General features: G+C 41.1%; 1 protein-coding gene and 1 long non-coding RNA gene across 12 annotated transcripts in view; one reads left to right on the forward strand and one right to left on the reverse strand.

Moving 5' to 3' along the window:
* Positions 1-49: 49 nt before the first annotated feature.
* On the reverse strand, positions 50-4,317 carry LOC107315978 (uncharacterized). Of its 2 annotated transcripts, none has more exons than XR_014948692.1 (3): positions 4,180-4,317; positions 2,314-2,809; positions 50-1,763 (listed from the first exon to the last, which is right to left on the reverse strand). It is a non-coding gene; the product is annotated as an uncharacterized LOC107315978 (long non-coding RNA). The 2 variants fall into 2 exon arrangements; XR_001556139.3 differs by having other exon boundaries at positions 50-1,815.
* A 2-nt stretch (positions 4,318-4,319) lies between these two features.
* Positions 4,320-14,675, forward strand: part of IDE (insulin degrading enzyme) — a 55,395-nt gene continuing 45,039 nt past the window's right edge. For 5 of the 10 annotated variants that reach the window (XR_014948685.1, XR_014948684.1, XM_015866932.3 and 2 more), the window contains exons 1-2: positions 4,544-4,791; positions 13,388-13,572. Coding sequence is in view for 6 of the 10 variants with exons in the window: in XM_015866932.3 (XP_015722418.1) it covers positions 4,688-4,791; positions 13,388-13,572 (289 nt within the window). In the remaining 4 variants the exon portion in view is untranslated. Of the gene's footprint in view, positions 4,448-4,543; positions 4,792-4,861; positions 4,882-13,387; positions 13,573-14,675 lie in introns of those variants that run through there. The other 5 variants (XR_014948686.1, XM_032445423.2, XM_085554539.1 and 2 more) reach the window with 3 other exon arrangements.

Here is a 14,675-nt window from a genome sequence, read left to right on the forward strand (position 1 = left end):
AGATCATTCAGGCTCTAACCCAGAAAATAAGGCAACGAGTCCAAGAAAATGCTTGTAACAAAAGTTCTTTTAATTTAAAAGCACTGAAAACTACAGAATATATGATTTCTATCAGTGTTGAAGCTCAACTTTGCAACCACAATGAGTTTGGTGGGTTGATGAAGCATCAGTAACTCTATGAGCCTCTAATGAAACACCAAAATCACAATAATACATTTTTGTTTCAGGTAAGATTTAACCAAGAAGGAAAATTAGTACAACACAAAAGCAACAGCAATTGCAAATTGAGAGCACAACCATTCTTGGGGTTTTTGTTTGTTTGTGTGTATTATATGTCTGCCAGGAGTAAAAATAAATCATACTTACAGCTGTATTGGAGTTTCTGCTAGACTGGAGAAGCTGAATGCAGGTTATGCAGCACACTGAAACTTCAGTTTTTTGCTCTCTACTCCCTCACACAGATCATAGATAAGAAGGCAGCATTGACAGACGTCTTTTCATCTCATTTCTGCCTCGCTGTTCTTTTCTGGTATGAACATACGATCTGCATCAGTCAGAATTTTGCTCAAAATACAAACATGTCTGTCATTAACAGACAAGAGATCATACAAACCTGCATTTAAACAACAGGAATCAATCTAATTATTAGGAGCTAAATCTGTGCTAAGTGGAAAACAGAAACTTCTGGGATTCAAGTCAGCTTAAAAATCGCAGTTTGACAGCTGTAGCTCTGCTTTACAAAGTCAATGTATGGCACAATGGCCAATCGTTTCCTGAGACTAGGTTGAGCCTAAAGATATTAACACACAATAAACACAAACTGAGTCACAGGGAGCCAACGTTTCACAAGCAATGAAAGTAAACATGAGAAAAAAAGAATATTAAGGATAATCTAAACAGTGGTTATGAGAATGACCTGCAGGAATGCATGTTTACATTGTACTGTGAGAAGTGCTTTATTCTTTTCTTTTTAGGAAAAAACAAAAAGCATGACAGAAAAGTAATCCACATTGTAATACGCACATCTGCCAGAATGGCTGCAGCAGAGATTGCTCTTTATTGATTTAAAAAGGCAGTTTTTCAATAAACCTGGAAAACAGGCCCACATTTTACAGTGATATTCACAGAAAATGAATGTTTCAAAACTCAGTAAATCAGATCAGGTGACCTGGATAATTATGGGTATGGAGGCTTGGCAAATCAAACTGTTGACACTAAAACACGATTAGCTAAGAATTAAGAAAGGCCTAATAATGGAGAGATATAATTATAAGCTTGGCCAAGACTTCTTCAGAGCTTAATAGAACCTCTTTTGACTACTAACGTGGTACACATTATATAAGCTGAAATGGTTTAGAGAAAGGTCTTCATATATAATCACCACTGAAGGAGCAGAGGGGCAGTCTGATACAATGGCGTCTGATATAAAAGTGTGCATGAAGCATAGGAGTGTCACTGATTTTCTCTATGTGGAAACGATGGCACACACTGATGTTCATCAGCAACTGCTGAACATTTATGGAGACCAAACAACAAGATTGTTGCCTCAGTTTTCAACAGGAATAGAAAACACCTGTTTAGAATAAAACAGTTTTGAACCTGACTACCTTCAGGATTGCTTTTCCTGCACAGTACAGCCATGTCACATATCCTGAAGAGGGATCTGCTACACTATCAGGCTCCTTCATGGCAATTTTTGAATAATTTCCACAGTGACTCCAAATCTTAAATCCTTTTGATCTTTTTGAGAAGACCATTTTTTCCTGTAGAGCAGATAAGGAAATCAGCACCAACTGCTTTCAAGCAATTAAAACCCTATAGGAGAAAAATAAATAAATAAACAGCTGGGCTACACTGAGGAAATTCTTTATTTTTGGTAATGGTGTCATATAAAAATACTTTAAAAACATACATACATACATCCTGGCTAGTATATAAACTGAAACAGTGTAGTTAATTATAATAATATATGTTCTAAATAAATATCAGCACGACCTTTAAACAAGCTTACAGGAAGTAGAAACAATAAAACAGGTACAAAGTATAAAAGGTGTGAACTTTATTCTGTTTGATACATGAAGATGTGATCTTTCATCATCACAGCTATACAAGGAGAAGCCCTTGCTCTAGATGCAACTATTCCCACAGTTCTGCTGATGTAGCACATTTCATGGTTTCACGATTTTTTGTTATTGATATTCCACATCATCAAACCCTGTAGTGCACTGGGAGTTAAAGAGTTAACACTCCAGGTCTGTGGAGAGTTCCAGGTACCTGCTTTTCAGAAGTGAACAACAACAACATATTACTTACCCCAGAAGGATGTGTTGTTCTGTTTCCATTTTCCATTCAGTGGGAGAGATGTAACTGTTTGCAGACCATGACATGTCCCTCTTTTGTCTTTCTATTTGTCCCAGTTAGACATCTTGCCTCCAGTATTAGAGAAAAGCCTTTGGTTTTTGGATACTCTCTTTTTCTCTTTTTATTTGATTTATTAGCTTCAACTCCAATTACACTGTATCATATTGTATTATCTGGCATTCCAATATCTTTTTTTAGTAAGTTAGCTTTCCTCCTCAGATCGTTGCCACCGTTTTGTTTTTAGGCCCATCTCGCTACCCTTTTCCTGGGGTGTGGGTCCATGGGTTCCACCAGCCCATTAGTCACAGAACCGGGCTGAACCAGTCCTGAAACTGCTGACATACATACAAGGCTTAGGTGAGATCTCTATGAAAGGTGGTATTTACCAGAGCAACTAACACAGTTGAAAAAAAGCAGGGTACATTAGAGCAGAAAACTCTTCCAGGACCTGAAAAAGGGAAAAAAAAAAACAAAAAAAAACTTGTAGACTTCTGTAGCTTTCACATGACAACTGATATGACCCATCTACATCTTAAAATAGCAGAAGAGGCAGAAGCATTTCTTCTACTCCAAATCCCAACCTTTTAATCCCCTGGTTGCTTCAGGATGAAAGCAGACCTATGACTAAGGAGATCACTTGGCAGTTTGCCTTCTGCTCAGCACAGCAGCATAACCCTTTCTGATGCACAGGCAATGGTGATAGGACAGAATGAAGATTAAAGATCTCATCACTGATCCTTTCTTTTCCCTCCACCCTTATCTTCTCTCTTACATACACCAGGAAATGGAAAAAAACAGATTACCTCGAACTAGAATCTCCTGAGGACAACGTGACACTTCCTTTTTCCATGATGTACCGTGTTGTGCTAAAACTAGTCTCCCACACAATTCTAAATCTAATCAGTTAATTTAGGCGAAAACTGCTCTGCTCTAACCAGGTTTAGTTAACTTGTGAGACAGTTCTGTATCTAAACTGAGACCAGAGTGTGGGTGTGCTTGATACAGACATGACTACTTTAAATTGGGAAGCTCAGGTACAGACAGAAACATCCCTATAGCAGCCCAGGCTTCAATGGGAACCAACAGCTGAATGTCTACCAAAACTCCCTGACAGATTTCGTTGACCATATGGAGTACCATACTGTCATTCTGAACAACTAATTTGACCAAAGACGACAGGTTTAAAAGCTGCATTAGATACATCTTCACTCCCATCTCTGGATACAGGAATATCCTGAGCTGAGTCATTGGTTCTGAAGGACAGCAGGGTACTGCAAAGTGCTTCCAGCTGTGACCTACCACCCGTAAGGAAGGCAGCAAGAAGTACATGGACTGAAACTGGGCACTAAACATAGTATATTGAAATATTTTCAGTATTTTTAAGTTTTGTGAAATAGGACAGTGGAAACAAGCTACATCTGAAGAAAGCAAGTTATTAGGAACACAAACAGGTGTTGTGGTGACTTTTTCCAGCTGCTTTACCTAAAAATCAATTAAAGTAGCCAGCCCCAACCGCGGCGTTCCCACAGCCAAGTATGCCAACCAGAGAACAAAATATTTTCCCAGCAATCCTGCAGCCCGCAGTTCCAGCAGCAGCCGGCCCAGCACTCACAGCTCCCGAAGCAGCCCGCAGCGGAGCCCGGCGCCACACAGCTCATGGGCAGCGAGCGGAGGCCAAGCGGCTCCAACAGGACTGTTCCCAAAGCTTAATTCCTCTCCCTGCGGGCAGCGAGGGTTGAGATACCGGCTCCGCGACGAGAACTGAAATCTCAGCCACTCAGGGCGGCACCGAACTCAAATTAAGAGGCGTCCAGTTACCTTTTGTCTCGGCTTTCACCAGCAGGGAAACGGCCGGGCCCCGCGCGGTCCCTCAAGCCTGCAGCGGATCGCTCCCGCTGCCCTTCGCACCGTCCTCCTCCGCCGGGCTCGGCTCGGGGGCCCACCCGCCGCCACGAGTATCGCCCCGGCTCCCCGCCCAGCCACCCACCCCCTCCACCGCCTCCGCCTCCTCCCAGAGGCCCCCCGCCCCCTCCCCAGCCGCAGCCCCCGCCCCGCCGGCAGCAGAGGCAGCCCGACGCGCCCCCAGGTACGCGCCCTGCTAGGCCCGGCGCGGTGGAAGCGGCCCCGCCGGGCGAGGAGGGAGGACGGGACCCCGAGGGCGCCGGGGAGGGATTGGCCGGGCGGGGAGGGGAGGAGAGGCGGGCGGAGAAGATGGCGCCGCCGCCGGACGCTGAGCTGAGCTGAGCTGAGGAGCCGCGCGTGCTGAGCGGGACCGGGCCGGGCCGTGCGGCGGGGAGAGGCCGGGCGAGGGCGGCGGGGCCGGGCTATGCGGCAGCGGCTGCTCCCTGAGCTGAGGCGGGCTCTGCTGAGCTGCGCGCGTCCCTGGGCCGCCCCGGCCTCACAGTTCACCTCTCAGCGCGGCTTTCTCGGGTACGGTGCGTGCGCGTGAGGCGGGGGAACCGGGCGGAGGGAACGGCGCTGCGTGACGGGCCGGAGTCCTGCCCGCGTCCTCCGTGTCGTGTGAGGGCCGGGGCGGGGGCGCGTTGTGCGGCCGGGGTGGTCCTGGCTCTGTGGGAACGTGGGCAGCCCGGAACGCGGGGCTGTGGGGAAACCGGGAGGGGAGCGGGGTCGAGAGGCCTGTGTGTGCCCTGCGCTGCACCGTCCGTACCGGCGGGGCGGGTGTCTGCTGCCCTGTTGGGGCGTTCCTGTGCGTGCGGGGTGGGCTTTCTGGTTGTTGGTTGTTGTTGTTTTGTTTTAAGCTTCGTTTTCCTCTAGAAAAGGAGTTTTAATGTTGCTTAACTTGCCCTACTCTCCTGAAGCATAAACGTCCCAAATGGGGCAAAAATAGGTTGCTCCGAGTTACCCGAAGTTGACAGGAGGGAGAGGGGAACTTTGTTTTCTTCCTTCTATAGGTGTTGTGCCTGTTAACCGAATGGCCAAAGCTTTATTTAGCGGTACAAAAGATGGCAAAGTAGCTTTTCATTTCCTTGGGAAAACAAATGACTTAGGATGATTCATGCTGTCAACTGCTGTGTGGCAAAATTTGGGTGCACCGTTATTGTTTGTAATTGCTGTGTGCACCATGGCGTGAATGTGCTGCATGTGTTGGCTGTTGTGAAGGTAATCCACAGTGCGGGCTCTGAGCTGGTGCTTTTCTGAGGCTGTCATTCCTTCTGCTGGGTTACTTCTCTAGGAGCATTTGAATGCATACAGTATTTGGACTTTGCTGTGTGTGAGTGGGCCTGTTGTGTTTTCATGCTGCCTACAACCATGACTTAATCATCCATTTAATTGTGAATTAGGATCTACAAAAATGATAATGAAATGAGAGGGGGCAGAGGAGGCCCCATACTTCACATAGTTTTTGTTTTTTAAAGATGGAGAACTTGTGAAAATGAGACTCTGGTAACAGATATGATTTAATAATTGAGAACAGGGATAACTTCCATGTTTGACTTTCTTATCTCTTCTCATCTCGCTCGCAAAATTGAAATTAGCTATCTTAGTCTCAGCAAAAGCGCAAATTAAACCAGTGTTGGGGTGTCCCTACAAGTGTATTTTTACATGTAAGATGTGGCAAAGTCCCTACATTCAGGACTTTATCAGAATGTCAGTGATATACCTCATATTGCATGTGAACACAGAAGTAGCCCCCTCCTCTGCCACATCCAGAGCTCCTGAGAAAGAAAGAGGGAAAAGGAAAAAAGGTTCCTTACCTCTAGTGTATAACTGAGCTGGAAGGTGTTAGCACATGGGTAGGGGTCACTGAAGGTTGCTCGCTGAAGTCATATACTAAAAATACTGTTAGAGCAATTGGGAAGTCACATTGGGTTGATTTTTCTGATGTATTAATTCTATTGTATTGGATACTCCTGTAGTGTTGGTCTTTTTAACAAGATAGCAAAAGGACACTTTGTAATAAGAATATCTGGAGAGGAATTAATTTAACTGCATTGTGCCTACAGTTAAGATATGTGTGGTCTGTCAGTGAGTGTCTTTCTGTTCTCAGCTGTTTAAGTCACTGAACTGATAAACTATACTAATGATATGGAGCTGTATATTTGCAGACAGGTGATTTTTGTTGAAGTTGGTTCAAAGTTGATTCATTGGAGCTCTCTATTTAGAAGGCCTGACCTTCTGCAAGTTGTTTTTAGGGTGAGTCAGAACTGTATCTTGTCTGAACGACTGAAATGGAAAAGATTGCTTTAAGTTGGAGATTTATTCACAGTGTTAGCAATAGAATTGTCTAAAATCATAAAAACTAGAAAAAAAAAAAAGGTAATCAGTCTGGAATTCCTTTGCTGAAACACACCACAGGACACTTCTTGTTACAGCTCTGTTGCTTTTGTCAAAGCTCTTGTGTTAAATACGCAGTTGTTTTTAAAAGGGGATTGCAGTGCTGTTCATGATAACAAATCCCAAAGTTCTCTGGGGTTTTGTTGCTAGATCAGTGTTTCTTGCCAGTTCTTTTATCTTTCCATGTAGTTCTGTTTTTGTGCAGTGTAATGAAAGTTTTAGTCTTGTCTTTTTTATTTATTTTCTTATATTTCATCAGACCTCACAAGTTTTTAAGTTTGAGGGTTTGAAACAGATGGTAGCATAAAGTGTTAGGTGAGTTGGCTTTACAGACAGTCTTGGACAATCTGATGTGTTAGTTGCTGACAAGATGTATGAAGTACACATCCCAATCCATTCTAGAATAAAGCACAGCAGTCTCTCTCATGCCACCCAGTTCTGGTTCTATGTTTCCTGGCACGTGCAGGGCTGTGCTGGCACTGCTGCTGCCTGTAGCTGTGGATCATACCCTGTGGTGATGGGTTGGTGCGGAAATGTCAGGGAGGGAGGAAGGATGAAGGGGAACCTCACTGGCTTGTGGGGATTTGATGCATAACACAATGAAATGAACTCATAAATGTCTTTGAAGAAAGTGAAATACACTTTTCAAGTGCGTAAGCATATAACATGGAAACTATTATCAGTCTCACTCTTAGCATGTGATTTGAGACTGAGGCATATAATGATGCAATCTAAAATACTGTGACAGACTTAGGAAACTGTTCTGAAGATTCTGTATCATCATAATTGTCTGAAGATCAAAACCCCAGATAATTCTGTTTAAATGTTAAAAACAAAACCAAAAAACACGCAATTGTTTAAGCATTGGAATTTGGTGTTGTCTGATTGAAGCAACAAATACTGGGGAAGGGATTGTTTTGTTTGAACCTGGATAAAACTTTTTTTATCCTGGAAGATGTGTTTAATGAATTATTTGGGGTAAGTCTTAGAGAGAGAATGAAAGCTGAAGTGATTTAGAAGTTTAGGGGGGGGGAAATATACTTCATTGCTATGTTTGAGGGCAGTTTGTATAACATTGTGCCTTTTTGTTTAACTTTTTTTATTTTAACCTTTGGAAACTGTAAAACGTTCAAAGAAAGGAGTATAATATTAAGGCACAGAGTTAACTTTATGGTATCTTGATCCCATCCTGTTTGAGCAAGCCAAGGCTGCTGAAAACATAATGTTTTGCTGTTCAGGCCTCCATTGGTGCTGAATCTGAACAGGTGAAGCTACCATGGTCCTTGGTTTTGCCAAGTTCACAGCGTGCTGTCATCTCATTTATGCTGCTGGTTTTCGTGTCCAGTTTTACAGCCCCCCGGCAGCAAAACTCGCAGCAGACTGAGCCTTATGGATATAATGCAGAAGCTGCAGAAACCGGACCATTCTGAGAAGGAGAGCAAGAAAGGCAGCATCTGCCTTGGCTGCTGTCGTTACAAGGGAGTTTTCTGTCAGTTCCAGACGTGGCAGAAAGCTGGAGGCTAAGGTTCTGCAAATGCTTTCATTGTAGCTAGTCTTCAGAACTTCTTCAAAATGAGCTACATAACAAAGCCTTATAAATATTCATCATCCTCTAACTTGCTTGATTTGGCACGATTAGTTGTTTTTAATAACTTGGGAGCACTGATTAAGTCATGGTTTATGCAGTCTGTTTGTGTATGCAATCAGATTTATTCAGATCAGCATCAGGAATGTGTTGGAATCTGAGATACATTATGTAGCTTCTTGACAAGTAAATTCACAGCAGATGCTGCTGTGGGTTATGAGTGTTGAATCATATCAACTGTTTGAATCTCTCTGTGTGTAGAGGAAGACTTACTAGGTTTGGCTACTTTTGAACCACGTAACCTGAAAAGGTTATGATGAGTGTTCTGAGAAGTATCCGTGATGGAAATGGATGAGAAGATTTAATTATGTTTGTTGAGATGATTTGCTTTCTGCTCAAATTTTTAATATATTGCTGGTTTATATTAAAGTATAAATATATATCTTAATAAAAACGGCAGCCTGGTTTTAGGAAAACAGCTGTTCTGATTACAGTTTAGTTTAAAAAATAAACTTATTGTGGTGTATAAGTGGATCAGTAGGTTGAGAGAGCCGGTCAATTACAGGTTGGTTTACTGCTAATGTCACTGTTACACACAGTGTCACAAAAAAGATGTCACAAATGCTGCTGCTGCTGTGAGGAGTGGCAGACTTAAAGGATAAGAGGGTTAAAGACATGTGAAAGAGTGGAGATTTATTTCATCATTGCAAAGCCACTAGCTTGAAGTTCATGGAGTCCTCCACAGTTCTCAACTCAGTGATGACAATTCACTGCAGGAAAGGAGAGAAAACTTACTGTGAGTTCTCTTGGCTGTAGCTCTGCAGCCCCAGGCCTCTTGGCTGAAGAACACAGCTCTTCTTTTGCTCCAGGCATTGCCAGCTGAAGAAGTCTGTCAAAGTTGCTAAGGACTATAAACCACAAGGATTAGTAGGTAATACAGACAGTAGTGTCAGTGGTAGATCCCTAACAAGACAGAACAAAGACTTTTGGGCTCAAGAAAGGTTTCCCTCTGGTAAGTGGCAGGCAATGAAGCTTGGAATTCAAAAGAAAACTAAAATACGAGTGGGTATACAAATAAAATACGGAGCTTGAAGCAGTTAGAAAAGGGTGTTGACTGTTTCTGTTATCAGTGTGGAGTTAGAATATTTTGTGTTGCAGCCTGCATGATGTGTGAAGTGTCATCAGAGCGCATGGAACATGAATTGAAGAGCAGGAACAATGCAGATTCTAGTATATACAAGTGTAAACTTACAGTGAGCATGATGAAGCTCCACAAACGTGCATGAAAGAAATTCGGGTTTAGTTGTGTGAAGGTTTCAGGGAATTCCTAAACTTTTAAGACAACTGATATATGTTGAAAATAAGTCTGGAAATCTGCAGAGATGTTGGTGATTCTTCATCTGGTCACTTGAAGCTGATGAGTGTTTATAGCCATTTGTCTGGCTCAGACTTACCTATCAACATTTGATTTCAGTGTGTGCAGCCTGCTATGACAACAAGTCTTGAAAAGTGCTTTGGAGTTTGTGCTTTCAGGGTCATTTTTACTAGCTAGTTACATTCATGCAATGAAGGCAGCTCTCAGGAGTTTCTGTTAATTGGTTTTAAAGTGTGGGCTTTAATTGCTCCAACGTTGAGCTTAGGCTTGACTATGGTGGTTGATTTTTAATTACAACAAGTTTACTAAAATTACTTAGACTAAAATAAGTAGGCAGACTCGTATCATTTAATCCCACTCCCACTCTGTTGTACTCTGCAGGTGGAAGCTGGCTTCCCCAGGGAGACTCACTAGTTTTGAGGGACTGCCTGCCTACAACTTGCTAAAAAATAGACCTTAAATAATAGAATATCACTTTACAGATACTGTGTAGCAGTTTGCGGTTTTGCCTTAGACTTTCCTTGTACAAGTGAAGTCGTTTTGATGAGAGGAAAGAATATTGAAGATTTTCCAGTCATTGAACAGGGATGCATCTAGTTTGTGGGTGAATTTCTTTCCTACTGGATGTCAGCATCCAGTGCTTGCTGTGATGATAGCATAGCAAGTAGGTATAGCAGCAGTACTTTAGGACAGGCCTTCAGTATGATTTAAGGAATTAAGTTACTTCTCAAATGAACCAGAAATAAAAAACTTCTTTCTGTTTGTTACTTTTTTTCTGTTGTCAGAAAGCAGTTACAAATGAATGGAGCTTACATTTTGCTTAAGAAAATGTCACTGTATAAATATTCTGTCTTAAACTGCATTTTCTTTTCTAGCTGTTGCATTATAGTTGCATAGCACCAGAAGGAATAGTGCTCTAGCTAGAAGGCATTCATCCTGTATATTTTGTTTTCTTTTGACATGCTGCCTTCCAAATATATTGTGTGGTTTATCTGCTCTTGTTCTCTTGATTCTGCTAGCACAGTTAATGTAGCTTTCAGGGAAGTAATTCTGGCTTAATCATGTGAATCATCTTGAAGCTAAGGAGAATGTTGCATTCACGATGCCCATGAAAATAACAATCAATAAAGAGATACAGAATGAAGTCCTTAGTTTGAAGGCTTAATCACTTGGTCTTTTGAGAACTGTAGATTTCCTGTGCTGAAATTTGACTGCTGTACTGGAGATAGCTGTGAAGGAGGAACAAGCGGGGAATGGCCATGAAATGAGGTGGAAGTGTGCAGCTTCACAAGACATCAGTTGAAATCTGAGGTTTCACGGAAGCTGTGTAATTTGATGAATCACGTTGTAATGATGAGTCATTTGAACAATCAACATTCTGTGACTCAATGAGGTGGTAGAGACATAAGGAGCTGACACGTGATAAGGAAACTGTGTAGTGTGTGAAGCCTCCTGAATTTGAAATTTTATAGTACACCATCTTCTGTTTAGTAACTAGTATGTTAATGAGGCATGATGCTTTAGCTGAAAGCCAATTGATAGCTGTTAGTTAGCAGAGGCGATATCAGGAAATACAGAAATGGCTTTGTTCACCTGCATGCTTATATTTGTCAGTCCAGTAGAACCGTGTAAAAGAGACAGTGAAGTAGAATTAAGAATGGTTTAGTTACTTTCATCTATGAAAGATAGTATCAGTTCTTCCTTTACATTTAGATACTGAGCAGAAGTTATAATAGAGTTTTTCTGCTTCATCCTCTGAATGAGCCGATGTTTTGTTCCACAACAAATGCTGTTGATGCAAAGAAGCAGAAGTTTCTGTGCTTGGAGTATGCTCTGGTTGTGAGCGATGGGTGCTCTCTGCATACAGGGTTTAGCCAGTAAATGAATGACAGATTTAAATTAGAGTGTAGACATTTAATTTCAGCATCCAAGTTGGGGGTTACTTATGACATCTGACACTTTAAAGAAAAGAAAGAAGTATGGTTTGAGAATCCTGTTCTACTAGTGGAAATATTTCCTTCTGAAATGCATCTTGCAGCACATTTACAGGTGCTGTTCTACGCTGCTTGTTATTGGCTCTAGCTTGGCGGTATTTAGATTCTGATTATTCTTCAATGCTTTCTGTAATCCAGATTATTTTTACTTGGATTATAATTCTTGTTGGTAATTGTGCTTTCTTTCAGTGTATTTGAAAATTCCAAATAGCCTTTTTACTTCTTCCAAAAATTTTTCAAAGGTCTAATGCCTACTTTCCCACTTTGTTTTATAATGATCCACTTTCCAGTGTTCACATGTATCTCCTTCCCTAAGCCTAAATCCTTCCCTATACACACTTCGCTGCAGGTTAAGTCTTCATTTTTCTGTTTGTGAAGCACTTTCTTTTCACTTATATTACTGTAGACATTATGTATAGAAGCTTTCTATCCTCAATGTGTGGTTAATAATCAACTCTTTATCAGCTACACTGTAAAATATATCACCCATACTGATGACTGTACAGGCATTCTATCAGGCAGTTTTTAGACCATGAATAAACTCAACAGGACAGTAGCTGCCAGGATCCTTCCCCTATGAAGAATGCTGCAGTGTTCCAGAAAGATGATTTTATCATTGACTCCTTTTTTAATTTAGAATTTTAAACTGCAAATAAAATATAAAATTTGATTTTCAATTTTTCTTTCTATACCACATGGTAACATTGAGCATGTAGCTGGTTTGATTCCATGAGTTAGTTATAGTGACTGGATTATTGGAACAACATATAGAAAATAATGCATTCCTTCATGTATGGCATTCTATATAGTCTAAAAGCTTAGGTCTAGTCTTAAAATTTGGATAAAGTTCCTTGAGCCATATAACATGAAAATAGAAGAAGTGCTGTGAAGCTCCTTGTCACAGGTGTGATACTGCCAGAACTATACGTTTCTCATGCCTCTCATGTGTGTTGTGGAGAGGTGTTAGATACAGCTATATGCCACCTTATTTTATTCTGCTTGCCTCAAAGCATTATTCTCCCATTTCCTTATTGGTGGGTGGATGGCTTTTTCTGTTTGCTTTAGCATTCAGTCAAGCACTTCCACTCCATCTCTCCAGGTACACAAGTCTAAATGCCTCACGTTTTTACTTTGCACTTAAAAATGGAATAAACAGATTTTATAATTCCAGAGTCATGCTTTGTTTATTAATGTTTCCAAATGTGTCATTAAACATGTGTGTCCTTCAGTGTATCTGTAAAACAGTAGAATTTTATACATGTGAAGCAGTCTTTGATCGTGCCGATTCTTCTGTCTTAGTTTTTCTGGCAGTAGTGTAAATGATGCTGCCCTTTCATGTCTGATTGTACAAACCCAGTTGTCTTAGTATTTTTTTAAATCTAAGATGACTGTGAAGTTGCAGCATACAGAATGCAGCTGCCAGTTCAGAAACTTCAGTAAAAATACTTTCCTGAAGCCTGGAAATATACTCGAGACAACAACACAGGATTTATTTCATTCTTATCATAGTTAAACAGCAGCATGTTATTACTTTGCTACGTTATTTTTTAATTACTGCTGGTGAAACTCGTAAACATTCAATTATGTAATCAGCTTTTTTTTCTTCTTTTTTTTTTCTTCATTTTTCCGGAATCTCTCAGGATTTAAATTATACTTTTAGGCCAGTTTTATGAGTGTTGTGCAGAACTAATTTCCTTTATTGTCTCTATCACCCACAGCTTTATAAACAGGTCTTAAGTGAAAACAGTAAATTAATTCTCTTTTATTTTCCTTAAGTCTTCAGAAGGAGACAAATAACAAAATGAACAATCCTGCTATTAAGAGAATAACAAATGAAATTATCAAATCACCTGAGGATAAACGGGAATATCGTGGACTGGAGTTGGCAAATGGCATTAAAGCACTTCTCATTAGTGACCCCACCACGGATAAGTCTTCAGCAGCACTTGATGTGCACATAGGTATTTAATGCAATTTATGTTCATTAAACAATTATTGTATCATTAAAATTCTTTAAGTTTTGGTATGTTAATTGCAAGTAAACTGGCAGGAGTAATGTCTAGTTGCTAGCCTGGCCTTTTACTGAAATTTAGAGCTTAATTCTTTGACATACTAAGTTGAAAATTATGAGAGCTAATTAAATTATCTTGGTATACTGTGTTTACTCAAGTGTAGAAATATGTGTTTTAATGAGTAAGTTTCATGTTATAAAAGCTCTTTTGTAAGCAGGAAAGGGGCGGGTGTGAGTACAATTATTTCAGATGGCTCCATCTGTCACATCAGACTTTTTTTTTTCCTTGTGAAATTGTTGATGAGTTGAGGTGAGAAGGTGCTGTAGTGCTGGAGGAGGTGGGGAGGCACACCCTAACTGCAGTGATGCTTAAGTTACGAACAGAAATACAAAGAGTAGAAAGGGAAGATGGTATCTTTGAAGCTGTGGAAGAAGCCTTCTCTGTTATTGGAGGTATTTCTTGAACTGACAGTTTCTCACTTGCAAAGTGTGATGAATGCACACATGACCTGTTGCAGAACGGCGGGAGAAAAGCAGACGACCACACCTGTCATTGACATATGATCAGCTATTCTCGTTTATTCCTTGGCTGCGTGTACCTTTATAATACGGATAATTAGCTCATACATATTGCAAAAGTGGAGCTCATCATTGGTTCCCAATTACATACCATCCCCGAGTATCTTTGCAGCTTGTTGTTATCATCCTGAAAGTTACTCCCTTGCCGAGTTCACAAAACCATGGTTAGTTTCTCACCATCCCAGGGCATCCTGTTGATCTCACTGTCCTTGCAGGTGGCATGGCTGCTTGATTAACTGCACCGTGTTTACGACCCTTCTCAGCTAGCTGTAAAAAACACTCTCTACATTTCCCCCGTTTTCTTTTAGGATAAAAAAGGGTTTGATTTAACGACCGATTAATCATATTTAACAAGCAGTTCAGTTCATTTGTTCAGTCAGTTCTCATGTAGTTTTATCCTGCTTCATAGCTGCTGTTCTGTGAACTTCTCATCTGGATCCATGACTGACGCTCTGTAGAATTCTTCTTACAATA

Source organism: Coturnix japonica, chromosome 8, assembly GCF_054131305.1.
Source record: "Coturnix japonica strain WE chromosome 8, WE-NBRP24, whole genome shotgun sequence".
NCBI classification, from domain to species: Eukaryota; Metazoa; Chordata; class Aves; order Galliformes; family Phasianidae; genus Coturnix; species Coturnix japonica.